This window comes from Natrix helvetica (genome assembly GCF_964273705.1).
Source record: "Natrix helvetica genome assembly, chromosome: 5".
NCBI lineage: Eukaryota > Metazoa > Chordata > Lepidosauria > Squamata > Natricidae > Natrix > Natrix helvetica.
The window spans coordinates 29,772,911-29,800,553 of record NC_138551.1 but is presented as its reverse complement, the minus strand read 5'-3'; the positions used below and the strand labels follow the sequence as shown (position 1 = coordinate 29,800,553).

Sequence of the window (27,643 nt, the reverse complement as noted above, 5' to 3'; positions counted from 1 at the left end):
ATTTCTCTCAGTAAAGTATACCACAACATCCCTTGGTAGTTGCCTTTGTGATGCAATACGTGAATTAACTCTGTAAATTTTGTCAATCCTTGCAAAAATCTCAGAAGAATCCTGGATCTTCAATAACATGGCCAAAGCATCAGCACAAGCTTTTCTTAAATCCTCTCTGGGGTTTTCTCTGATACCCCTCAGTCTAACAGCGTACTCCATAGATCTGAATTGCATCATAATAATCTCCTTATCCATCCTCTGCATATTCCCCTCCATTTCAACAAATTTCAAATCTGTTTCCTTTGTTTTAGTTTCCAAATCCAAAGCCAGAAGATCAACTTTCCTGTCCACCTTAAGAACAACTTCTGACAGACCTGTGGCTAAAGTGTGTAGTTTTTTATCAAGCTGATCATGTTTTTTAATGGTATCCTGAACCATTTCTTTAACCTCCTTAATTTCTTTGCGTAAAAAAGCATTTTCTTCCCTTATAAAGTCCTTGAAATCCTGATAATTTATTGTAGCACCTGGGGAAGCTTTTTGTTCCGTTGCCATAATTAATAATTCTTTCAGCCGCCTCTAGCTGTCACCATTCAATTTCCTTAGGTATTCAGCTGTAAATTAATACTTGCAAATGTTTCTTTCTAAGTTGCTCGAAGTTAAAACGTTGACATTTAAGTAGTTCAGGTTATGTAAACTGGCTTAAAGATTGTTAATAGTTAGGGTTGTTTCAGCCGTTCCGCCTTTACTGCCCCGGCTATCAGCAAGTAATTAGCTTTCGTTTTCTGTAGGTTTTCAGCTATAAATCAACACCATTTTGAATCCTTTGTTCTAAGCCCACGCCTCTCAAACTCAGCAGTAGCGTTCTTTTTAAAGAGGTTTTTTTTCCCCCAATTAAGACTTAAAATACTTGCAAAAGTCTTGCTTCCTTCTTAAGATGTTGAGATGTTGAGATGTTAAGGCTGTTCCCCGGCGACTGGCTCTGCTAATTAGCAGAGGTTATCAAAAAGACAGGAGAATACAACAACTGCGAAGGGGGGCAAACCTCGTTGCACTCCAGAGGCTATAAATCCACCTGGAGGCTATACGAGGGGCTCAACCCGACAGCTGAATCTCTCCCTCATAAATTCCAAGAATTTAAGAATGTCTGAGATGTTAAAGATCGTAAAAAAACACCTCTAACTGTCTCTTGATCTGACAGGCTCAGAGAAAGCCTGCCATCGGCGCCAGGAAAAAACTGGAAGCCCCTCCCAGCCACTTTCATGGCTTCCCGGAACCTTTGTGGTCTTCTCCGTGCTCTCCTCAGCTCCTTGCGACTGCAAGAGATGTCCATAAGCGGCGGGGGCTGTCCGGCTGGAAACCAAAGCCCCATTAGCCCCAAAAGCTGCTTCTGGACATCTATTGCAGTCGTGAGGAGCCGAGGAGACCGTGAAGAAGAGCGCAAGGGTTAGGGTTACTGGACAACATGTGTGTGTGTGTGTGTGTGTGGAGGCTGGAGCAGTTCCACTATGAATGGAGGGAGAGGAAAAAAGTTGGGATTCTCCCTGCTGCAGCCTTTAATTGGCAGAGAGAAGCCAAACCTTTCCCCCTCCATTCACAGAGGAGCTGCGGCTCCCTTTATGCGCCCCCCTGGCTGGTCTCCTCCCTCCTGGGGGTTGAAGTACCTGAAAGGGACAGGCAGGCTGCCACAGCTTCCCTGAGAAGACATTTCTGAGAAGAGAAAGGGCTCCGGTTCGGCTGCACCCATGCTGGTGGAGCGCCAGATCTTGCGGCTTTTTCAGGCGTTACTTTTAAAAAACCTCTCCAGAGGAGGAGGCAGACAGCTGGGTGGAGGAAGGGGGAAACTACTGCTACTGCTGGGGCTGTGTTGTGCTGCTGGGTTCAGGGACTTCTACCCCTCATGCTGTGCTTTGCAGCCACCGGAGCCCTGCACAGACCTCTTGCTCTGGCAAGAGCATCGTTAAGTGAGTTTTACTATATTTTCCATGTTGGCCATGCCCACTCAGTCACATGAAAACCAAGCCATTCCCACCCATTTACCATGACCGCAGAGCCACTCTCACCCGGTCACATGACTGCTGAGCCACTCCCACAAAACAGGCCACACTTACAGAAGAGGTTCTAATTTTTTTTGAAACCCACCACTGGTGTACGTACACACACACACACACACACACACACACACACACACACACACACACGAAGTTGAGCTTCACCTAAGGCCACCTTTCTTTTTTTCTTCGGAGGAGGGGGCTTGGTTTAAAAGTGATACTTAAAAGTGGTAATTTTTGCTTGTGTGTGTTGAAAAAAGAAATGCCTGTCTTCCAAAAAGAAAAAAAATGTGAACATCTGGCCTTGCTTCTATATTTCAAAAATTATGCTTATTGACTATTTTGTCATATTTTTGGAACACTGACCAGGCTATTTTTGGAAGGATTGTTTTGATGTAAGTAAGAAGCTGCATGTACCCCTGAGTTCTCAAGAATCACAGCCTGTCCCTAAGGAAAAAAGAGGAGAGAAGTCTCATACCAATTTATCTTTCTTTTTCTTCCTTTGAAAAGTTATAGTTGCCTTTGATAAACAGGTCAACTATTTGAAAGACATATTTTGTTCCATTGTTCTAGTAGTTTTATGCATTTTCCCAAGAGATTTTTGTTCCACATTTCACAGTTGAGCCTCATGGTACTTTCACATATAATTTTAAAATAGCAGAAATCTTCTTTCGTATTTTAAGTCTACAAAACTTTTCCATTTAATGACATTCAGAGAAATATATATTTTCTGCAATCAACTAACTTTTTATCACTTAAACTGAATAGACACCCACTCTCAAATTTATGTCATTAATGCCATTTAAAGTTTTCTCAGTCTTTGTGCAAGAGTCTACTCAGTTAGTATACTTAACATCTTTAAGGTTTCTATGCTATAGAAACTTTCACTAATATGGTGCTCTTCAGAGATCTCAGACTCCAAATCCCATTATTTGTCCATGCTGATTGGGAGTTATAAGATCTGTAGCTCAAGCAATCTCATGAACAGAAGCTTACCTTACAGATTTACTTAAGTACCTAATAAACAATAACAGCTTTATAGCTATCAACACATTTCAAAACCCTAGTTATCAGCGTAGCAGTTAATTAAGAGGACAGACATAGGACTTGTAGGAGAAAGGTTAGTGATAAGGAAGACAATCAAAAGTATTCGGAATGGAATTCCATAAAACAATACAAAGGGCAGTTCCTAATCAATACCAGTTTTCTTCCAACAATTGTAATAATTTGGATGTCACAATTTGAATGTACAATCATTTTTTCTTTTCTATTTTTTTTTATCCAGGGGTTACTATCAGCCGTGTTTTGCACACTTTGGAAGTTTTGGATAGACACTGTTTTGATCGTTCAGATTCTAGCAACTCAATGGAAATCCTTTATAACAAGATTTTCTGGGGAACCCATAATAAGGATAACCAGGAGGTATTTACATTATTCATATTCATTTTCCCTAGAGTTTAGTCATTGTATTATTATTCAATATATTTGCTTCAAGTTGATTTTCAGATTGTGACTCTATGGACATAATGTAGACTTCAAGGTATCAGTTAAAGTCTGAGACGATTTTTTTCAGTGTTGTGCCACTTCATTTATGTTATGTTTTGTGATTCCAACTTGCCAAGAAACTACATTTTTGATCTGACAATTGTGTACAGAAATGTCAACTGAACAGCTGTGCCTATAACAACACAATAAAAGTATTTACATTTTTCCAGAAATGATTTGATGTTAACTGCCCTTTCCCATTCCTCTGGCATTCAAAATAAATTTTACGATGCAGATTCATTGCTGAAGCCAAACATTTATGTAAACAACTATTCAAACCATTTCTATATCACTGCAGAGGAATATATTTTTATTTTCACATTCAGGTTAACACTAAAATTACAGGATTGAATATTGAATTGAATACTTTCATTTCAGTATTTGGATTTGATTATACTTATGTAGCATAACAAATATGTAGCATATTTGATGGAAGGACATTTCTGATTAGCTTTGATAAAAACAAGGCTAACAGCAGCATCTTTTCCTTTTATCCCAAGTAAGTCCCATTGAGTTCAACAAGGCTTATTGTCTGGTATTTGTAGGATGTACTTCTGAGAAACCAAGGGGAGATTTGGTCAAAGTAGAAATACACATTCAAATACAGGATTTACCTTAAAAATAGAATAAGGAAAGTGTTAATTTCTTCCTATAGATCAGGGGGTCTCCAACCTTGGCAACTTTAAGCCTGGCGGACTTGTGGACCTCAACTCCCAGAATTCCCCAGCCAGGCTACAAACAGCATAACAGCATAATCAAAAAAACTAAAGTAAACCAGAACTGATTATTACTGTGTGTACCCTTATTTCCTCAGAGATATATTGGCCCCAACCCTGTTTGCTTTTTGAAAGGCATTAAATGCATAGGCATTTGGGCCAGATGAGGCCTTCTGGCTTGTTTAGTCACTGCTTCAATAATTGTATCTTTTAACCCAAGGATATAGTGTATTATATGCTGTCTCTCTTTGTGTACTTGGGCTAATTTTTTTAAAAAATATCTTTTGTATTCCATCTAAAGTTACCTCATGAAATGAACAGCTATTTCAGCTCCAGTCTTCACATTTATTTATGAATGTTATTTGTATTTGAAAAATGTTCAAAGCGAATTCAAAACTCTAATAATTGTGCTATTAATATTGATGCATGCTTATGGTTCAAAACTCTAACTTGTGTTATGCAATTAACTTGATAACAGTGAAAGAAACAAAAGAAAATGTGTAAGTAGATATTCCAAAATCCCTCAGTATAATATTTACTACAGAGGTTCATTTAAAGTTATTCAAGAATTGGAGTAATTAATGTTATCAAAGGAAAGAGGGAAAAAGCTCTGTTTTGTAGAATATCTAACCAGTAAATAGTTAGGCCACAATGCTAAGAAATCTTAGTTCTTTTTATCATGTATGTTTTCCTTAGTCTTGGAAAAATTGCAGGTAAGTTGAACGCTGTATGAGTTCATACAGGTAGTCCTCAATTTATGATCAGAGTTGGGACTGGATTTTCAGTTGTGTCAGGATGGTTTTTAAGTGGGTCTCTACATAACTTCATTTAATTTTATGAGTGTTTTTACGATAGCCACAGTTGTTTGCCAAATCTAGCATTTCCATGCTGGAAATGACAAAAGCATCATAAATCAATGTGTTCCCTTAAAACGTTTAGCTTGCAACTGACAGAACAAATGCTATAACTCAGCGATGGTGAACCTTTTTTGGCTCGCGTGCCATAAGTGGGGGAAGCGCAAGGGGGTCGTGTGCAGGCTTGCCGCACCCACAATGCAATGCGTGACCGCCTGTGCGCATGCGCGCACTACAGGCGCTCCCCCTCCCATTTTTACAGGGTTTTTTTGCCCTCCCCAGGCTCCAGAGGCTTTATAGGAGCCTGGGGAGGGCGAAAACAGCCTCCCATGCCCCCCTGAACGCCCTCCGGAGGTGTCAGTGAAGCCTCCGGACAGTCCCTGAAGCCTTCGGAGCTCTTAAAACGATCCTCCGAGCAAACTGGAGGTGACTTCCGGTTTGCTCGGAGGGTCATTTTGAGCGGCCAGCTGACAGGGCAGCGCCTCGTGTGCCCTGACAAATGGCTCCGTGTGCCACCTGTGGCACGCGTGCCATAGGTTCGCCATCACTGCTATAACTGTATGTGCTGAGGTTGGCTTCTGGTTGCAACTGGACAAATTGCCAATTCTCAGCTACAGATGAATAATATTTTTAGAAAGTTGTAAGTAACTTTTCTGGAATACATGGTCAAAAAACTAGTATGGGAGTGACACTATAGTTAGCTGGAAATTTTGCTTTCCATGATATCTTAATCTCATCTAACAGATGTAGCATTTTTCCCTGTCTTTCATTATGACAAATAAAATACTGATATTATATTTTGGCCATAATAACCATTAAATCATGGTTCAGTTGACCAGTTTAGCATTTGAACCACTAGATGGCAGTTTATTTCTTTATCAAAAAAGAGCAAAACTAATACAGTATATCTTCTTTTAAAGCTGCACACCATGATAGAAAGGCCTGAGTATTTTTCAAAATAGTTTTTGTGGTTTTTTTCATTCTAGCAAGTTATTGATTATAAGTTTTGTTCAGTTTCACCATATAATTTTTGAGTCTCTTGTGCATATACAAGAGTGAAATTATTTCATATATACAACTTAAAAAGCAGTTAAATTATTTAGACTGAAACATTGATGAATTTCAGTAAAAGTCTACCAAAATACTTGAATGACTAAATTTATTAAAATTAAAGTTCGTTTTAGCTGATGTAAAAGTGTCAATTGGTTGATGTGGGTGGAGATAGAAAAGTAAATAGATAAGTAAAAAGTTACCTTAGCAGTATGGTTTTACTACTACTTAGTGTTTAGTTTTCTATATCATGGAGAAAATCTAACTATAGGGTCAGAAAGGATCAACACTGAACACATGATCATATTTTTCTTAGTGAAAGTTGTGGTATCTTTATCTTTGCAAGTTTGTGTAAACAAAGCCTTTGAACATAAGGTTTGCAAACAAAAAAAAAATCATTGGATTATTTTAACTTGTTAAAAGTGTATTTTAACTTTATTAATTATATACAATTTTGAAATTATCCAGAATTCTTTAAGAACACACCGGAAAAGCCAAGTGTTTTGAGGTAATATTTATGTCTTGGAGAATAAATATAAGTTGTGTCCTTTTTATTTCATGTTGTAGGAGAATAACTTTTGGAAGTTTTAAGAAATAAAACTTTTGGGTAATTGTAGGTTTCAGAAATCCATCACGCAGTTTGTGTCCAAAATATCTGTCTGCCTTCCGCAGAGTTTATTTGGCTTTTATAAAGTTTTTACAAGCAAAGCACAGAGCAACAACACATTACTTTCGGTTTTACTCCCCCAAATCTTCCCTAGAGAATCAAGAATACTATTCAGGCCAAGGTTACCTCATGCCTTTGCTCTGGTGAATTAATGAGCTAATAGATAAGAAACTGTGCATCACCTTTCCTTTATTCCAGCATCTGGTTCTGCTAATTATGTGAGCTTGTAGGCTTCCAAGATAAACAGCCACTGAGGTCATGGTAGTTTCTACGCATGCCCTTACGTAAGCCTTACCTCTCATTCCTACAGGTAATGTTGGAAGAAATGTCCTTCTGGGTTCAGTACCAAGTGGGGAAAAAGAAACTGGAAACATGGAGGCTGCTTGGAAAGATGGTTTAATGGTGGACAGGACCACATGGCTTGAGGTCTTGGGGAAAAAAGTGATCATGTGCTTCCAGATGTTGGGTGAAGAAGAAGAAGGGAAAGAAGAAGGGGCTTGCTAGGTTTTTTATACTCTGTTCGGCCCCACCTGTCTATTTCCTGTTCCTGTCTAAGAAATGTATTCTGATTGGTTGTTAGACTCCCATGGGGCCATGCAGGGGCAACTCTCTAGGCTGTCTTGAGTTCAGGTTTGGTTGAGCATTGCTTTTTCCCAGGTGCCCTGTGGTGAGATGGATAAAAGGCTAATACTATCATGCCTTAATCTCATCACCTCGAGCTGAAGGGGAACTCTTTGTTATGTAGAATAGACTGGCTTGGATATTTTTAAAAATGGCCCATTAACAAAGGTGGGGGCTATTAAGAGTGAGTCTGTTTCCTGCCTAAAACATGTTTCCCTATTTCTTATCCAGGGAAATATATTCTGCCTTTTCAGTATTTCCCAGGAAATATCATTTTTCTAGGAGAAGGGTGGGCGCTAACTTCTTACAGTAAAAAAAAGAAAGGACAGAGGGAACTTACTCACAGCAACCTTTATCCCTTCTCTGCCTTCTGAGTATTTACTCAGAACAAGCCTTTAAAGTTTTCCAGTAAAGTCCTTAATAAAAACATCTTATTTAGCACTAAATTATCCATGGGTAGCAAACATTTCAGTTCAGTCAACATCACAGTTTAATTTAGCTTCTCAAAGCCATGTTTTTGTGTTCTCTTGAACTCTGCTACTACCCTTTGATGTTACTTTTCATCTCATTTTGTGGAGAAGATACACAGCCTCATGCTAAAAGTCTGCTTTTAGAGACAATACTGTCTTCTGTTATCGGTTATCATCTTCCCCTTACCCCAAAACTACTTCTTTTGGAAAATCAGTTCTTAGAGCTACCTTTTGTTGAGAAAGGAACTGATCAGAAACATTTGGTTACTTGCTTACTTTGCTTATTTTCCACTGGCTTGCTGCAGTTTCTCTTTAACTTTCATTATTCATGATGTGTAACATTAGTTCATAACTTAGCCTCAACCAGAAGATTAATCTAACCCTTCTAAACAAGCTGAGTTGGAAGAAACATTCACGTCATGCATCTTGTTGTCAGTAGCTGAAATTCTTAGAAAAGCTAACACAGACATTGAGTCAAAATGAAACATTTTCTTAAAAATAAATCCACCCTTTATTTTTGTCCATTTGGAGTGAAAAACTGAACGCTCACTCTTTTGGAAATGAATAAGAAAGCATATGCTACCAGGAAAACAATTGGGCATGATGCCTGCCCTAAATCCTTATTCCACAAGATCTGTGCTAGAAGATAATTAGAGGATCTTCATTAACTGTTTTCCTAATAAGAAAAGGGCTAACTCATAAGGAATAATTATGGTCTACTTATTCTCTTTCCACTACTGTACAGTCATATTCTTAAGAACTACAAATGAAATGGAAAAAATACAATCCATTAATGTAGATCAATCAAATAGATGTGCAGATAGGAAAATATTCAGCAGACCAAATTGTATGTGTCATTGTTTGCCCATTGAAATTCATTTGCAGGTTCTATCGCTGATACCATAGTTTCCTTGATATTTTTCTTGTTATAGGTATCCTTCCCACATCTGTAGAAAAATTAGGTTAAAAACAGAGTTTAATAACAGAAAAGTTTGATGAGAGTGGCAGTTTTAATAGCAATAGCAATAGCACTTAGACTTATATGCTGCTTTACAGTCCTCTTTAAGCAGTTTACAGAGTCAACATATTACCCCCAATAATTTGGATCTTCATTTTACTCACCTCAGAAGGATGGAAGGCTGAGTCAACTTTGAGCCTGGTAAGACTTTAACGTCCAAATACTAGAATACTAATTCTAGTATTAGGTTTATGTGAGACTAAATCACACATAGTTTTTGTCTTATTTTGAAACTTGTGAAACTTGTATGAAATTTCTGTTTTCATATCTTTTTAATCCAATTTTGGTCAAATATGGCTGCAGCATGTGCTACTATCAGCTACGGCTGATCTACAGTAGGCCAGTATTTCTTGTTTAAAGTTGATAAAGTTGTCTGTTTATTGATGTATTAATGTATTTTTCAGCTGCAAAGTGTTTTTTGCTTTAGTGGATCTGTGGTGGGTGATACAGAAAAGGCCTCACTAACACAATCTTAACCTCTTCCTGTCATAGGAGGTGGTTTGCTGATAATATTTGGTTGACATAGGAAAAAGATATGCTTTGCTTCATAAAAGCATTGAGGTTATTTTATAGCAGAATGTTATTTAGCATACTCTAAATGATAAATTGGAAAGTTGTCTGCAAATCAGAAGACAGCATTACAAATATGCAGAACGAAGTGAAGTTTTGGAAAAATTCAGAAATAGAAAAGCGAATACTATTAGTTGATTTTGCTGAAAGTTGTATAAGAAATTGACTTAACTAAACATTAAAATTACTAGAATTTTTGGTAGATTTCCTGTTGTAAAGATTGAGCAGCAAAGGAGAGATTGTAAAGTTGAGAAGCAAAAAAATAATAATGCTGAGGATTATTATTACATACGAAGTAGCACCTTCTGAATTTTATTATTTGATGCTTGGTTGACCTTTGGGTTCTTCTGCTTTTGTCAACTTACATAACATTACAAATTTGGTAACACACAACTTACTAAGACTCAGCAGTACGCATTTAATGTATTTGTAGAGTTTACTATATATTAAGATTTTTTAAATGTAGGACTGCATTTACCATCCCACAGGAAAGGAACCTACCTTTAACAAGTAGACTTTCACATATTAAATACTATTTTATTAATCGCTATTAAATATGATAGTTTAAGCTAATTTCACTTTTTAATATGAAGTTGAATAGGCATCTTTTCTGCTTTAAGCATCTTTGAGTCAACAGCTTGTCTTGTTTCAATTTCACAAACATAGCCATAAAGGGTATTGAAAATCTTCCATACATGGAAGAATTGGTTCCAAAGATAACCAGACCAGTCTTCCCTTAAAGTTCTTGAAAGTTGGGTTAAAATGATGTGTGATATGATTTCAGTCATCAATATATTTTTTAAAATGATATTCTACACATTTCTGATTATTTGTATTAAGCTACTGTTAAGTGTTCAAAAATTATCACACATTCCTTTTTAAATAGAAAATTTAATTTAGTTCCTGTAAACATTTACACATTGGTTGCAGAAAGTCACTGTTGTTATTCTGAATTGCTTAAGAATGTTTAGCTTTTGTGAGGCAGAACAAGCTCGTTTTTCTTATTTTTGCTTTGTTTATGCCACTGTCCACCTACCACCCAGTTTTCTAGATCTCTGTTAAACAAGGAAGGAATTTTTACAGAACCGAATCCTGTCATACTTTCCTAATGAAGAGTTTATTGTTTCTTACAATGCTATGCCTTGAATTTTTCCTAGCAGCATCTTCCTTACCTCTTTGATCAGTGCTATTAGTCTGGAACTTCACTTAGGAACAAGGACTATGGGATACCCTATGCTCCTTCTGCATTGAAAGACCAGTTTAGGGATAAATTGCCATGGGGAAAATCTATGTAGCTGCTAAGAATTGACCACAATCCATTGGCATATAATCAATCAATCAATCAACTGTTTGCTTAAAAATTATTCCACATCTATCCTTATACTAATAATAGATGAAGCTCCGGTACTTAATTTTGTAATCATCACTGTTAGAATCCTTCATATGAACTTAAGTTGCAGGAAAGTATTGTATAAATTAAGCAGAATCTGGAGCATGTCACATAAATAAAAGATGGAACAACAGATTTGTGGTTCATAGAGATTCTAAAGTTTTAAGGTCAATATTTTTGGTCTAAGGCAGTAAGATACATAAGCATGATGCTGTAGATATCCAGATTTTTTACAGCACTCAGTTCATTTTGTAATTTGACTCATCAGATGTAGAGTGACCTAAGGAAGGAAGGAAATGGCCTTAATATTCATACTATTTGTAGTCGCAGTGCTGGTAGTGCCTAAAATAGCGATGACTATGCAGAACATTAGTTTTGTTCTTCATAAACCAAGACACTCTTAGTTGTAAATGTAGTTACTGTATATGCTCTGCCTACAGTCCTTAATCTGCTTTTCCTAGTAGAAAGTTTCACTCCTACATCTGCTCTTCCTGGACTCCTCCTTGGTTTTAGTCATTGCGTTCTATTTCTGTTCCTAATCAAAATCCCCTTTCATACAATAGACAATATGGACATCTATAATTTTCCAACTCAGAGTAGGCTAATATAGAATCATTGCCTGAAGATTATTCTGTTTCAATAAATTGTTGCTATTTCTAATGAACTAATCGAGCTTTATAATCTATACTCTATGTGCTTTTGGATCAGTCTCTGAAAATCATAAGTTCTGGAAGAGGAGCAAAATTTCGATGCTGGCAATTGTGTGTTGTTATTCTTTTATGGTATGAACTCAATCTCAGGCTTTGGTCTGTAGAGAAAATTATTTTGGATGACCTTGTTTCCAGGTGTTCATAGGAACAACTGTGCTTCTCTGAAACTAGAAGCAAGTGTTTTGTATTCCTTCTAATTGTGTCACTATTAGTTTTTATTTTGTAGTATAATGTACATATAATGTACATTTATATACATTAGTTTACTCCAACCTCCCCTTTTGCCAATTTAATTTATTTCACATTTGAGGTTGAAGATACAACTGGAAAAAAAGGTCTGTGACAAATAGATACTTAAATATTTAAGTTTTTACTATTGTGGTATTTAAGCATCATTCTGTTTGTTCCTCATGACAAGAGGCCTTCATGAGCTGGTCTCTGTTGAGATGAAAAAGTGATATTTATGTGTGGGTGACTACCAGAAAGTGGCAAATTCTTAGCATATTAAGAATTGGAGATGGTGAGCAGCTGTGGTTTCTCCACTTCACTATCTTGGGGTTATACAGATGGTAAAGAAAAGGAAGTGGAAGAACAGGATGTTCTTAGCTGTTTTCCCCTTCTACAAAGCCAATGCGTGTTTTGCAAGTGTTTCAGTTTCAGCTGTAAATGGGTACATTAGAGCATCTGCAGGGCTTGTGATGACCATTTTCAAATGAAAAAAAAAACCCCATCAATTTTTTGACCTCATCCATCCTTGAAAGTTCTGGGATCCAGAGAAGGAATGATGGTGGCTTGCAGCCCCCAAGCTTCCCATTATTATTATTATTATTATTATTATTATTATTATTATTATTATTATTATTATTATTATTAAATTTATATCTGGTAACTTTCAATTATTAATGTACTTTTGCAGATAAGATGAATTGAAGATGCACATTTCATAATTCTATAACATGGGATAAACACTATAATATATGTATGTGTGTGTGTGCGTGTGTGTGTGTGTATGTGTGTGTACATATATACATAGTGTTCATCCCATATTATAGAATTATGTAAATGTATATATATATATATATATATATATATATATATATATATATATATATATATATATATATATATATATATATATATATATATATATATATATATATATATATATACAGTACACACACACACACACTCACTCCTGTATTATTCCATTCAATATGGATACACACACCCACACAGCAAATTTTTGCGGTTTTCTTGGCAAGAATTTTCAGCATAAGTTTGCCATTATCTTCTTCCTAGGCCCGAGATAAGGTAACTGGCCCAAGGTTACCTGGTTTTGTGCCTAAAGCGGGACTAGAATTCATGGTATCTCCGTCTCAGTTTCCAGTCAGTTCCCAGTCTGATGCCTTAATCACTACACAAACTAGCTCTTATGTTCTATTATTTATTTTTAGTCAAATGTTAATGTTGCTAATGTTACACCAATATAATGTACAATAAAAGATAAAATATACAAAACTTGAAACAAAATCACGGAACAGTGGAATACAACTAAAGAACGTATTTAGAAATTTTGAAGGCCAGAAATAAATTAAAATATTATCAATTATGAATACTTGAGGGCTTTTAAAAGTAAAAACAGTAGTGTTTTTTTTAAAAAAGCTATCAAAACTCAGTTCCTAAAGTCCCTTATATCCTTTGCTATTTTTTAAATTATTCACAATTCTAGTCTGTGTTGGATCAAAAGTAGTACTCCTGTGTTTTCCTATTCTTTCTATTTATTTTTTTCAATCTAATGGAATACTGAAAAGAAATTTATGTAAAGGTTTTTGCTGAGTCTTACAAGAGTTCAGCTGAAGGCTGTTACCTCTCCAGATCGACAAAGTCTCCAGGTACTGAAGAAGGACATCATCATTAGGGGTAGAGATGTAAACCTGGATGTCATCAGCATACTGATGGTTTCCCACCCCATGGTGACAGATTATCTCATCCATCAGCTTCAGATGGACCTTAAACAGGAGTGGAAAGAATACTGAATCCTGCATAACTCCACATAGTATAGACTGAGAGTGGGACCTCTCATTTCTGGTCAAGATTCCTTTACAATATATCCCATCCTCTTAACCAGCCATCTAAAAAATCCCTCCCTCCCTCCCTCCCTCCCTCCTTCCTTCCTTCCTTCCTTCCTCCCTTCCTTTCTTTCCAGAGAATCTTACATTATCTGAGAATGCATTTAATTAAGAAGCTGTTCTTGAAATGCACATTTTGTCTCACTTCTCTGGGAAAGCTATCTTCAAGGCTGTGATTAGTCAAGAATAAGAAGGTCAACAAATCTCAAATAAACCCAAATAAAACATGATTTATAAGTCTAAATAAAAGTGTAAAACTCTAATAGAATATTCTTATGTAATATTCTTTAAAATGTTCTAACACTCAAATGAATAACACATCTGATTTTGTGATTTAATAGGTTGCCCCTAATGATGAAGCTGTTGTAACATTGCTTTGTGAATGGGCCGTGAGTAGTAAAAGATCTGGTAAGCACCGGGCAATGGCTGTAGCTAAACTATTGGAGAAGAGGCAAACTGAAATTGAGGCAGAAGTAAGTCATCTGCTAGTCTTCATTTCTAAAGGAAAATTTGGTTCAACTTTTAGAAATCAAGCATGATGTTTCTGATCTCAATGCAAATCTCTCTACAGAGAAACTTTAGAATAATTCTAAAGGAGCTTTAGCATGTGTCTCACATTTTTGGACAAAACAATGAAAAAACATTTACACATGGACTTCCTATAGTTTACTATGAACTTATAGAGGACACATAATCAAAACTGTATAACTTAAAGAAAAATAGTAAACTGCAACTTTAAAATGGCTGAAATAATTTTTCAGGCTATGGTTAGATATTCTCTTTTACCACATCATGTAAAAGAAGATATTTAAATATAGTGAATAGATGCAATAGCTCCTTTTTATTCATGTAACTCAGGAACCACCATAGTAATATTTTAAATTAATAGAGGCTTGCATTAATTGTTTTATTCAATGTAGATAATATTTGTATGCAACCTAGAATCTCATTAGTCTCATTAGTCGCTATTTACAGAAAGGTTATAAAAGGTGTTCCAGTGTTGAAGAGTGTATTTATGTATTTATTTGTTGAATGTATACCTGCTGAATCAACTGATCCCTGGTGGTTTACAGCAAATGAAAGAATAAGCAGCAATAGTTTTCATGTTTTAAAATGTCCACAATAGAAAATAAAATTAACAAATTTATAAGATTTATAAAATTATAATTGAAGTTGAGCGACTTTGGAGGAAGAAATCAGTGGTTGAAAATTTGAGCAATACCAAAGAGCTGCCTAGATACATGGAAATTTTGAATTTATTAGACCTCAATATTCTGACTTTGCAAAAAAAACAACAACACCCTACTTGGAACTACCTGTATGCTGAGATGCTCTTAGGTCTTAATAGTTCAATAGAAAGACTCAAGTCAGTGGATAAAAATGCCAAATCCAGTCTAAACATCTGACTGACTGGGCTACAAACCATAATAATACCATCAATGCTATAAATGTCTGGGCCATTCTTGCTGCATCGTACATTCCTGGAATTATTAACTGGACAGTGTAGACTGAAAAAAACTAGAAAACTGTTGCCTATTCACTATATATTGCATCCCTGTAGTGATATTAATAGATTGTACCTGCCTCCAGAAATGAAAGCAGAGATTTACTTCTGGTGAAACAAACTTAAAAAGAAAAGCATGCACTGGCTGCCCACAGGTGCTTTTTCAAAAGAAACTGGGCTTTGTTTTTCCTAGAAGACGTTTCACTTCTCATTTAAGATGGTTCTTCAGTTCTGATTGAATGGTGGAGGCTGGAAGGATTTATATTTTTTGCAGTCATCTGGTCATTAGCACTAATTCTGAGAGTTGTTGAGGCTACTTGGCAATTCATTTGTGCCAGGGGTGGATTGCTACCAGCATTACTGCCAGTTCAGTGTGCATGCAATTTTACACTCCGTGTGTATGCACAGTTGCCCATAAAGGTCTCTGCATGCACAGAACATTAAAAAAATGAAAAAAAAAACCCACCACATGCTGTCCCAACCGGGGAACAAGTTTGGAGGCATGGCAGGCCTGGGTCGCTGCTGGTTTCGGCAATCCAGGCTGGCAAACCACTACCGGTTCGCCTGAACTGGTCTGAACCGGTAGGAACCCATCACTGATCTATGCTTTCAAGTTCATCTAAATAGTGCAAATGAGTATTGAACTTTCTTAGAACTGCTGAAAGGACTGTGTTGTAAACAGGAGGTATGTGGTGTCGTATCCCTACCCTTCTGTTGAGAGAGGGCTGTTCACTTTAATGTAGATGGCCTCTTTGACCCCTCTTTCAAACTTCTTTTGGTTCAAACCTCTTTTAGTTTGAAAGAGGGGTCAAAGAGGCCATCTACATTAAGAGTGAACAGCCCTCTCTCAACAGAGCGGGAGGGATATGACACCACATACCCCCTGTATAGATGAAGTGAAACATTTTGAAGGAACAACAGTCTAGTTGCCTTTGAAACTGGACAACCATGACCTGGATGGTCATGAGAATTTCCATAGACGTTGGCTAATTATATAAAAGACAGCCAAAAACAACAATTAATGGAAGTTAAAAATGGGAACTTGCTAAATGTAGAGGAAACAAAAAAATTGAATTTCAAAATATTGTAATAAAAACAAAAACTGAATGCTGTCAATGAAAAGCGTTATATAGTTTAATTTGTGCCAAGGATCAAGAGGAAAGTAGTTTCAGATAAACCTAGCACAGCCTCGAACATTAAAAAAAAAAAAAAGAAACTCAATTTTGGCTGTGCAAGACCAAGCTATTTGAAGTAGTGCAATCAAGGGCACTTCAAGCGATTCAAAGTGCAGATTGTGCAAAGAAATGGAGAAAACAGAAAATAGATTCCTCTCATGGAAAGAGATCACACAAACTGATTATAAACAACAACATAACATAGTCACCAAAATGATTCATTGGATTATATGCAAAATCTATCACGTACCCATAATGAAAAATGAGTGGGAACATAGAACTGAAGAAATAGCTGAAAATAAACAGTAAAATATTGTGGGATTGCTACATGCAGAGTATAAAGTTTTGGCTCATAGCACATCAGATGTAGAAAATCTGCACATCGTTAAAAATTTGTTTATGTGGATTGGAAAAAGCCACATTGCTTGGATCCACACATATACCTGACCAATAAATAACAATATTCTAGTTTCTTGGGTATTCTAAAACTTGATGTGTATGAAGACCAACCCCAGCTAAGGAACTGGTAGCTATCATTTCACATTGTTGTTAACAGATAATAACTATCAATCAAAGTTATCTTTTATAGTGCTAGTGTGTGAGAGCGATGTAGGAATAGCCTTTCATTTCTTTAGCAAAAAACCAACAACACAGTGATACTGGAATGCAGTTTCTTAATTTATACTTGTGTTTTACTAAGCCAAGATTCAGGTAACTCTTAAATTAGATTTCTTCATAGATTATCACATTGTTCCTATTACAAATGAATGTATAAGTCGTTTCTCCTTAATTTAGCTGTTCTTTTGCTGGGAAAAGAGGGGAAATGATATTTTTTTTACCACAAGTCTATTATTTTATTTTATACACTTTTATAGAGATGTGGGGAAATTGAAATCATGGATGAAAAGGAGTCCATTTCTTCAGCATCATTTGCTGGATCTAGCCTGCCTGTTTTCCAGAATGTTCTCCTTAGATTTTTAGATACTCAAGCCCCCTCATTACGTAAGTATCAAATGATATCTGTTCCAAATTAGGATTAAATACATGTAACATTTCCCCAGCAACTGTATTACTTTTTGTACCTGCTTGGATTTATTGGGTATTTAATAAAATTCAACTCTTTTATCTATTGTCAGCTGATCCAAATAGTGAATATGAAAAAACTGAATTTGTGAACCTAGTGCTGCTTTTTGGTGAATTTATACGGCATGATGTTTTTTCGCATGACGCTTACATGTGCACTTTAATATCACGTGGAGATTTATCGGTCACTGCAGCTTCTAGAGCACGTTCACCAACTGGGGAAAATATGGATGAGCACTATTCTAAGGAACATGATGTGAAACTTGAGGTAAGGAGTCCATTGCTGCCTTATCATGGTGATGAGACGCATATAAATTTAATAAATAGCGTATGTATGTAAGATTGGATTATTTGATTTCTGAATTGATATGTAATGTTAGAAGAAATCTGAAGCAATACGTTTACAAGACAATTTGTGATTTGCCATAATCTTTGGGTATCCATGGCTGCTACTGGATGAAATGAAATAAAATGCTACTTGACTGTGACACCTATCATGTTATAATTGCCTGGCTTCCTTAGATCTAATGGTATTGATAAAACAATAACAGTAGAAGTAGTTACTTTTGAAAAAAAAATTAAATGAACTTTTCTAATTCAAATATTTCCAAAAACATACAACTTCCTGGTGTCTTACAATAATAAAAATAAACAGAACAAAGTTTAAAAGTCACAATGCAAGTACAATATTTTAAAAAATGAACGAAGCAATAATAAATGTTACAGAATCCTTGTGCCAATGCATGCCAGGCAACAGCAACTTGAGAAATCCTGAGAAGCACAACTTTGAAAGGTCACAATAGTTAGTGCAAGTCTGTTATTCCTGTGTGGGGACACCAATACAGGAGAGAAGATATAGTTAGAATTTGTAAGCAATTTTTTGGGACCCCCCCCCCATTATAGAGGCCTTTGCTTCTCTTTTTGAGGTGTTTGGTAAAATCCAATAATTTCTGTGGGGCAGAGAAGGTATTCAACAGGTTGTGACCAGTTCTGGAGAACCAGTAGTGGAAATTTTGAATAGTTCGCAGAACTGGTAAATACCACTTCTGACTGGCCCCACCCCCATCTATTCTCTGCCTCTCGAGTCCCAGCTGATTGGGAGGAAATGGGGATTTTGCAGTAACATTCCCCTGGAGTGGGGAGGGAATGGATATTTTACAGTATCCTTCCCCTGCCATACCCACCAGGCAATGCCCACAAACCATTCCACGCCATGGCCACAAAACCGGTAGCAAATTTTTTTGTATCCCACCACTGCTGTGGGGTCCTTGGTGTTTTTCTTGCAGATGTTTCACTACCCAACTAGATAACAACAGCACTGGGGAAACCAGAAATCCTCCAGAAACAGCCTTAAGAAAAGTCTTAGAGATGGAATATGATTGGGAGAAGATAAGAAGCACAGTTGTGTGAGAGGAAATTTACAAACACATATTTCAGACTGCTTATTATTTGGAACTACAATAATTTCTTTCCAGCTTTTAAATACATTGTAATTTACGGTGCCTTAGAGAAATTTTTAATCCTCTAGGGCAGCCAAAACTGGCTTGTACACTTTTTCTTCCTCTTCATTGAAGCACCTGGTCCCACAGCAGAAAGACTCATTTCCTGGGAGATCATTCATTCAATTGTAAACAATTTTACAGGCTGATCTCCTGAGTAGACTATCCTCAAGCTTCTTAACTGTATTGTGTTAAGCACATACCAAAGATAACCTATCTTGATTGTAATGTCCATTGACTATTATAAAGTATTCACTCTTCTTGCATATACCGTATTTTTCAGAGTATAAGACACACCAAAAAATAAGACGCACCAAGATTTTGAAGAGGCACATTAAAAAAAAGTTTTTGTACTCTGTATACCTCCCCAAAATGGACCATTTTTCACAAAAACAGGCCCGATTTTTGGCAAAAAAGGGGCATGCATTGCCTTTAGGAGGTTTATAGAGTGCTCCTGGGGGCTGGAGGGGGATCAAAAATGACAAAAAACGGCCTGTGTCTTGCTCATTTTTGCCCTGTCCAGGCCCCAGGAGCACTCTGGAAGCCTCCTAAAGTCTATGCATGGCCATTTTTGCAAAGGGGGTGGGGTTTCGGGAGGCCAGAAATGCTTATTCAATATGTAAGATGCACCCAGATTTTCAGCCTCTTTTTTGAGGGAAAAAAGGTGCGTCTTATACTCCGAAAAATACGGAAATCAGTAATCTATATTATGCTTGAATTCATATAATTTGTTATCAGTCCAAAGAGTTTTCACTACATTATGACTCACATTTTTGTTTTTGTCTCTTTGGTGACAATTAGGAACATAGTCTTATGGAACACATGTATATTGACTCAGGAACCACTAACATTTTTGATGATGTAGACAAGAATGACTTTAAAACAGACTTTGGTTCGGAATTTCCAGTAGGTTTAACTCCTTATTTTAAACCCACAAACTATGCATTTATTCATTTTTCCCTTTGCCACATGACATCATGAAATATGCTCTGCTTATCTACTGTACATTTCTTTTCACATACCTCAACTTGTTTAGCAGAAATCTACTTTTATTCTGAAAAACAGTATCACATTAGGTTTTCAAGCTTCTTCATCTAGTTTCACTAATGTTCAAAATGCCAATGTGGTGAATGCATCATGCACGAGTTCAAGTATAACTTCATATTATTTTTGTTTTTTCCTTTGAAAACCCTGAAATACAAATTCTTTCATAGACCTTCTACTCACGTTCACCCTTATTTTGTTACTTTAATATGGATAGCCACATCATCTGTAGCAAATTTCAGCATGTAGAGTGCCAAGATCCCAAAGAGAATGTTTGTGCATAGTATGATGTGTAGAAATAAGCACTCCAAGATCAATGTTTCCCATATTATAAAATAAGAAAAATCAATAAATATGTTTTACATATCTTTGATACACAGTATTGTACAAAAGCGTACTATAATTTTCTTGATAAAATAGAAACTATTAGTTTTAGATGTTTCTGAAACAGGTTAATCATCATCTCCCCCCATTGATATAGAATTAAGCATTTAATTCAATGTTAGCGTGGGTATATAGGCTCTTCATCTTATTGCATGATGAGCTATTTCCAATCTTTATATCAGTAGCAGGGAAGAATTGAAAAAGACTTTTTAAAGAAACTCTGTCTGTTGGGCATGCTAATTGAGACTGCTGCTTATTTGAAGTCAAAACGAAACCAGATTGAAATGTCAGATTGCCCACTTGCTAAAATCCCGGAGAGCTACTGCTAACTGACAGTACTAAGTTGGTACTTATCAGTGGTGTGAGTCAATAGAAATCCTGCGGTAATATGATTGCAAATGTGATTGTTTCACTTGCAAATTGCAGTGAAGGAACTAGCTGTTTAGATATAACAAAATTCATATTAACTGAAAACTTACAAATATCTGCATGCATATTGAACCAGGTAGTTCTTGACTTAGAACCTACCTTTTAATGAGCCATTCAAAGTTATGCTGGCCTTTGAAAGTGTGCTATAAAACACTTCTGGATATGGTAAATGTATGTATGTATGTATGTATGTATGTATGTATGTATGTATGCATGCATGCATGTATGTATGTATATATGTATGTATGGTTTTCTGTAATGAGCCGAAGGACAGAAAGAGGGAGTAGTGAGCTTCCTCCCATATTTGGGCATACCAGGGGTTGTAACACAAATACATACCTATTTCCCTGGCTCAGCTGATAAGGAGGAGAGCCTGTGGCTTAGTGGCTAAGACTCCTGCCTAATATGTAATACAGCCCAGGTTCAAATCCCAGTAAGGGTATGGCTAGCTGACGAGAGCTAAATAGCTTGAAATAGATCTATACTAGTCTCCCTTTATTTATTTATAAGCACAAATACAACATATATATGTATGTATGTATGTGTGTGTGTATGTGTATATATATGCTGGTTTTGTTGTATTCGGGTCTTTTCCCGTGTAAGGTTGAGATTGTCTTTGCAACGTTTCGGCAGGATCACACCTGCCATCTTCAAGCTGTGGGCTTAAAATGGGAACGGAGCTGCCGTCTTTCTGTAAGTCTTGGTGGGAGGGGATGGGGTGGTGGCTTTGTTTCAGTAAGTAGAATGATTGGTTGTGTGGTTGTATCATGATTGGTAGATTGGTGCTGATTGGTGCAGGTTGTGTGTGCATTGTTGTTTTGTATTTTAACGGCTTGGGTGGTGGGTGGTGTTCGTTTGTTGGCTAGGGCTGGTTTCCAGATGTTTGGTAGGCGGGAGGTATCATCACGTTTGTTCATGCTGTGGGGGTGTTTCTCTATTTCGATGGCTTCCATGATTATTCTCTTGTGGAGGTGTTCTGTTTTGGAGATTAACCTGGCTCCTTCAAAGTTGATTTTGTGTCCTGTAGCTTTAAGGTGCTGGAAAAGGGAAGAAGTTTTTTCTTTTTTTCTTACTGCATTTTTGTGTTCTGTGATGCGTGCATTTATTCTCCTGTTTGTTTCCCCTATGTATATTGCTGGGCAGATTTTGCATGGTATTTCGTAGACTCCTTTGTTTTCTAGCTGGATTTTGACTTTGGGGTTTCTTAAGATGTTGGCTATTTTTTGGTCAGTGGTGAAGGCTGTCCTGATATTGTGCTTGTGGAGAATTTTGCTGATTTTATCTGTGGTGCCTTTGATGTAAGGGAGGAGGGCGATGCCATTTTCATGTTCTGTATCTTGGTTTTTTGGGGGAGTCTCCTTTTGGATTAGGTTGGTGATTGTTTTTCTTTGGAATCCATTGGAGATTAATACATTTGTGAGTTTGTGTAATTCAGTTTTCAGGTGGTCTTTGTCGGCTAGGCGTTTGGTTCTGGAGATGAGGGTCTTGGCTACAGAGTTGATCTGTGCAGGGTGGTGATGGGATTGTGCATTTAAGTAGCGGTTGGTGTGTGTTTTTTTTCTGGTAGATGGTGTGTCCTAGGGAGCCATTGGGAGCCACACACCATCTACCAGAAAAAAACACACACCAACCGCTACTTAAATGCACAATCCCATCACCACCCTGCACAGATCAACTCTGTAGCCAAGACCCTCATCTCCAGAACCAAACGCCTAGCCGACAAAGACCACCTGAAAACTGAATTACACAAACTCACAAATGTATTAATCTCCAATGGATTCCAAAGAAAAACAATCACCAACCTAATCCAAAAGGAGACTCCCCCAAAAAACCAAGATACAGAACATGAAAATGGCATCGCCCTCCTCCCTTACATCAAAGGCACCACAGATAAAATCAGCAAAATTCTCCACAAGCACAATATCAGGACAGCCTTCACCACTGACCAAAAAATAGCCAACATCTTAAGAAACCCCAAAGACAAAATCCAGCTAGAAAACCAAGGAGTCTATGAAATACCATGCAAAATCTGCCCAGCAATATACATAGGGCAAACAAACAGGAGAATAAATGCACGCATCACAGAACACAAAATTGCAGTAAGAAAAAAAGAAAAAACTTCTTCCCTTTTCCAGCACCTTAAAGCTACAGGACACGAAATCAACTTTGAAGGAGCCAGGTTAATCTCCAAAACAGAACACCTCCACCAGAGAATAATCATGGAAGCCATCGAAATAGAGAAACACCCCCACAGCATGAACAAACGTGATGATACCTCCCGCCTACCAAACATCTGGAAACCAGCCCTAGCCAACAAACGAACACCACCCACCACCCAAGCCGTTAAAATACAAAACAACAATGCACACACAACCTGCACCAATCAGCACCAATCTACCAATCATGATACAACCACACAACCAATCATTCCACTTACTGAAACAAAGCCACCACCCCATCCCCTCCCACCAAGACTTACAGAAAGATGGCAGCTCCGTTCCCATTTTAAGCCCACAACTTGAAGATGGCAGGTGTGATCCTGCCGAAACGTTGCAAAGACAATCTCAACCTTACACGGGAAAAGACCCGAATACAACAAAACCAGCATATATATACACATACACACACACATACATACATACATATATATGTTGTATTTGTGCTTATAAATAAATAAAGGGAGACTAGTATAGATCTATTTCAAGCTATTTAGCTCTCGTCAGCTAGCCATACCCTTACTGGGATTTGAACCTGGGCTGTATTACATATTAGGCAGGAGTCTTAGCCACTAAGCCACAGGCTCTCCTCCTTATCAGCTGAGCCAGGGAAATAGGTATGTATTTGTGTTACAACCCCTGGTATGCCCAAATATGGGAGGAAGCTCACTACTCCCTCTTTCTGTCCTTCGGCTCATTACAGAAAACCATACATACATACATACATACATACATACATACATACATACATACATACATACATACATACATTTACCATATCCAGAAGTGTTTTATAGCACACTTTCAAAGGCCAGCATAACTTTGAATGGCTCATTAAAAGGTAGGTTCTAAGTCAAGAACTACCTGGTTCAATATGCATGCAGATATTTGTAAGTTTTCAGTTAATATGAATTTTGTTATATCTAAACAGCTAGTTCCTTCACTGCAATTTGCAAGTGAAACAATCACATTTGCAATCATATTACCGCAGATACAGAACAGGAAAATATATATATTTGTGTTGCATTTTTGCTTATAAAATATTTGGGCATACCAGGTGCTTTGACATAACACTACACACACACACACACACACACACACACACACACCAATCCAATTACAGATGGCAAGGGAGGTGGGGAGATAGGATCTATTTGTTAATTGATCAATCACCTCCATTGTGATGCTCCTTCATTGGGGTCCCAAACTAACTGGCAATGCGAGGTCTTTAGGCCCTTATGAAAGATCAGGAGGGTTGAGGCCAACCTTCCAGGGACAAAATGTTCCAGGTGCAATGGCAGACAAAGCCCTTCTCCTGGAACCTGCTGGCCAGAACAAATGGACTGACAGAGACCACAGCATGTCTTCTCTACTGGCATGGATGGGACGGGCCAATTTCAGAGGGATGAGACAATTCCTTAAGTAGCCTGGAATGGCACCCAGAACCAAACTGGCAACCAAGGCAGCTTGTGGAGCAGTGATGTTACATGGGCCATTCTTCAAACTCCAAGAACTGCCAAGAATATAATGTTTTCCTCTCCCCATGATCACATGATCACTTTTCAGTTGCATGGCAATGGATATACACTTAACAACTAGTTGCCAAGTACTCACTCCCAATCATGTGATTGCCATTTGCAATGTTCTCTGTTGACTTCCTTAGAAAATCAGTGAGAAAGCAGGCAGGGAAGGTTTCAAGCTGCTGCCCACATGCTGGAAGGACTTCCCTAGTTTCAGGTCTGGCTGAAAGAACTGCCTGCTGACTGGCGCTCAACCCCTCCATCGGGCTGAAGAAATGGCCCCATGATTCAAGGACTGTTTATGCAGCCCAGAGAAGGTTTTTTTTCTTCTGTGCATGGAGGATCGCTCAGCCCCTCCACCAGCCTGCAGAAATGGAGCTCAAATCCTGAAAATCTGACCACCTTTTATACACCTGGTGTTCTTCTCATCTGCTGGAAAACTAGCAAATGTGATCATTCTGAAGGCTAGAAAGAAGTATTCAGAACCATGGCATTTGCTAGCTTTCTAGCCATCTTTCATGCTATTTTGGGGACCTGCCTTATGGATGCTGTGAAGCAGCTTTAGAAGGAAGGTCGCATCTCAGATTGTCTAGCCATGCCTGCAACTGCAAAGACAAACCTAAGCAGACCTGGACATGGTGAAGAGACTACTGGTCTTCCAGGCTATGGTAGACGGGAAAAGACCCTGCATCTCCCAGGTGTGGTGGAATGGGAAGAGGCCTGGCTGGGCGTCTCAGGCATGGTGGGACAGGTAGAGGGCCCTGTATCTGGTGATCCATTTAATAACTCATGCAATTACTTAATGACCACAACTGGGAGAATTGGAATTGAGTGATGCCATCATGTGGCATCTTGCTTAACAATTGCTTTACTTAATGATTCAACTCTGAATTGTGATTGTACATTGAGGACTACCTTTATGTTTTACTGTATCATCTATATTTACCTAAAAGAGAACAGTGAGCACAGGTAGCCCTCGACTTACAACCAAAATCCATTGCTAAGCAAGGCAGCTAAGTGAATTTTTCTCCATTTTGTATACTTGCCAGAATTGTTAAGCGAATCAGTGCAGTTATTGTTAGTAATACAGCTGTTGGGCAAATCTGGCTTCTCCATTGACTTTGCTTCTCAGAAGATCACAAAAGGTGATTCTGGGACCTTGCAACCATCATAAATACATGACAGTTGCCAAACATCTGAATTTTGATCATGTTACCACAGGGATACTGCAACAGTCATAAATGTGAAAAATGGTCATAAGTCATGCATTTTTTAATGCTGTTGTAAGTTTGAACGGTCACTTAACAAATAGTTATAAGTCGAGAACTATCTGTACACAGGCAGGTTTCTTTGGCATTAGAAAACAGTTACCCTATCTTTATGTCTTTTTACTAAGAAGTTTGCATTTGCTCCATTTTCTTATTACTGCAACGTAAAAGCTGGGAGCTGGAATAGGAAGTTGTTTATTATAAGTGATTGTTGCTACTTTTATGGAATGCAGAGGGTTTTCTAGAATAGCAACTGTTTTATTGTTAGTACTGAATGCAATCCCAGCTCCTCATTAAACTCAATATTCATTATTGCCTATTTTAAGATAATTCCATTATATTCAAAATAAATCATAGATACCTTTTATTTATTACTTGTTTCTTTTTTTTAAAAAAATAACCATACTATAAATCTGGAGGACATTTATGTTTATAATATTAAATATTTTAAATGGCCTAGATCTTTTCTCCAATGCCTGGGGAGACTTGTGAAAATCTGAATTCAATACCAGTAGAAAACAGAAGACCTTCAGTAAATAATGAAAAGTCTACAAAGAAAGAAAAAGGAAGGGAGCTGATTCTTCCATCAAATTACCACCTCCTTCGACATTTGCAGTATGCTACACATTTTCCTATACCTTTGGTAAGTAACCTTTCCCATCTTTAAGAGGTGTTGCAAAATTATGAACAATGAGATCCACTTCATATACATATATTATTTAGGAAATGTGTCTGGGTAAGTGTATTCAGTTCCCAATTTATTGTCATCTGCAGTCTACATCACAATTTAGCTGCATGGCGACTTGCTCTTTAACTGGCTTCTCCATTATTTAAGCTTCCCTGAAAAGAGTAATAGTTTAATCATAACTAAATGTATTCTGTTATATGTAATGGGACCTAATCAATTAGAAATGTAACTTGTATAGAATCAACATTATGATATAATGTAAAAGATTAAATTCTTATGAATGAATTTTTGTTAGATAGACTTCAGAGAGTCAGTTTGGTGTAGTAGTTAAAGGCATTAAGCCACAAATAGAGAGACACTGAATTTTAATCCCATCTTGCGCATAAAGTAAGGTGAGTGACTCTTGGCCAGTCATTCTCTCTCAGCCCTAGAAAGAAAGCAGTGGCAAACCACTTCTGAATATCTTGCCAAGCAAACTGCAGGAACTTGTACAGACAGATAAAGCATTTTGTTTAATGAAAGCACAATTTTATAAATAATTAAAAATGGGGTCCTTTTGAAAAGTGCACAATCTCACAGATATGAGATATTAGGGTTAGAACCAGAGTTAGCAATCTATGCCCCCTCAGTTTTTGAAAACTGGGTGTCCTGATTGTATGCCTGAAAATTGTGAGCAATTTAAATGCATCAAGTTATATATAGTATTTGTGCTGATAAATAAATAAAGGGAGACTTTGGGCATACCAGGGGTTGTAACACACATACATACATACGCGTGTGTGTGTGTGTGTTTTGGGAATGGTCCTTATTGTAAATAGGATTAAGTAATGTTTAAAGCCTGAATGAAAATGACAGCATTTCTTTTGGATCAACTGATAACTTGTGGAATTAGTTTGAATCTCTTTCCCATGCTTGCCCTTTTTCTTGGGCCAATGTTCTACCTCCGTGTTCCTGAGGTTGTTAGACAGTCCGTTGTATAGGACTAACATTTTCAGCTTTTTAAGAAGTTGCTCTTCAGAGAATAATAATAATAGTGATAGAAAATAGCACAGTC

The 27,643-nt window shown here is 37.3% G+C and overlaps 1 protein-coding gene across 3 annotated transcripts in view; it reads left to right on the top strand.

The window, feature by feature from the left end:
• Window positions 1-27,643, top strand: part of MED12L (mediator complex subunit 12L) — a 211,299-nt gene that overhangs the window by 36,048 nt on the left and 147,608 nt on the right. For 2 of the 3 annotated variants that reach the window (XM_081955781.1, XM_081955780.1), the window contains exons 10-15: window positions 3,325-3,461; window positions 14,121-14,252; window positions 17,334-17,460; window positions 17,595-17,809; window positions 19,842-19,946; window positions 26,362-26,544. In XM_081955781.1, coding sequence (XP_081811907.1) covers window positions 3,325-3,461; window positions 14,121-14,252; window positions 17,334-17,460; window positions 17,595-17,809; window positions 19,842-19,946; window positions 26,362-26,544 — 899 coding nt within the window. The remainder of the gene's footprint in view (window positions 1-3,324; window positions 3,462-14,120; window positions 14,253-17,333; window positions 17,461-17,594; window positions 17,810-19,841; window positions 19,947-26,361; window positions 26,545-27,643) is intronic. The other variant, XM_081955782.1, reaches the window with a different exon arrangement.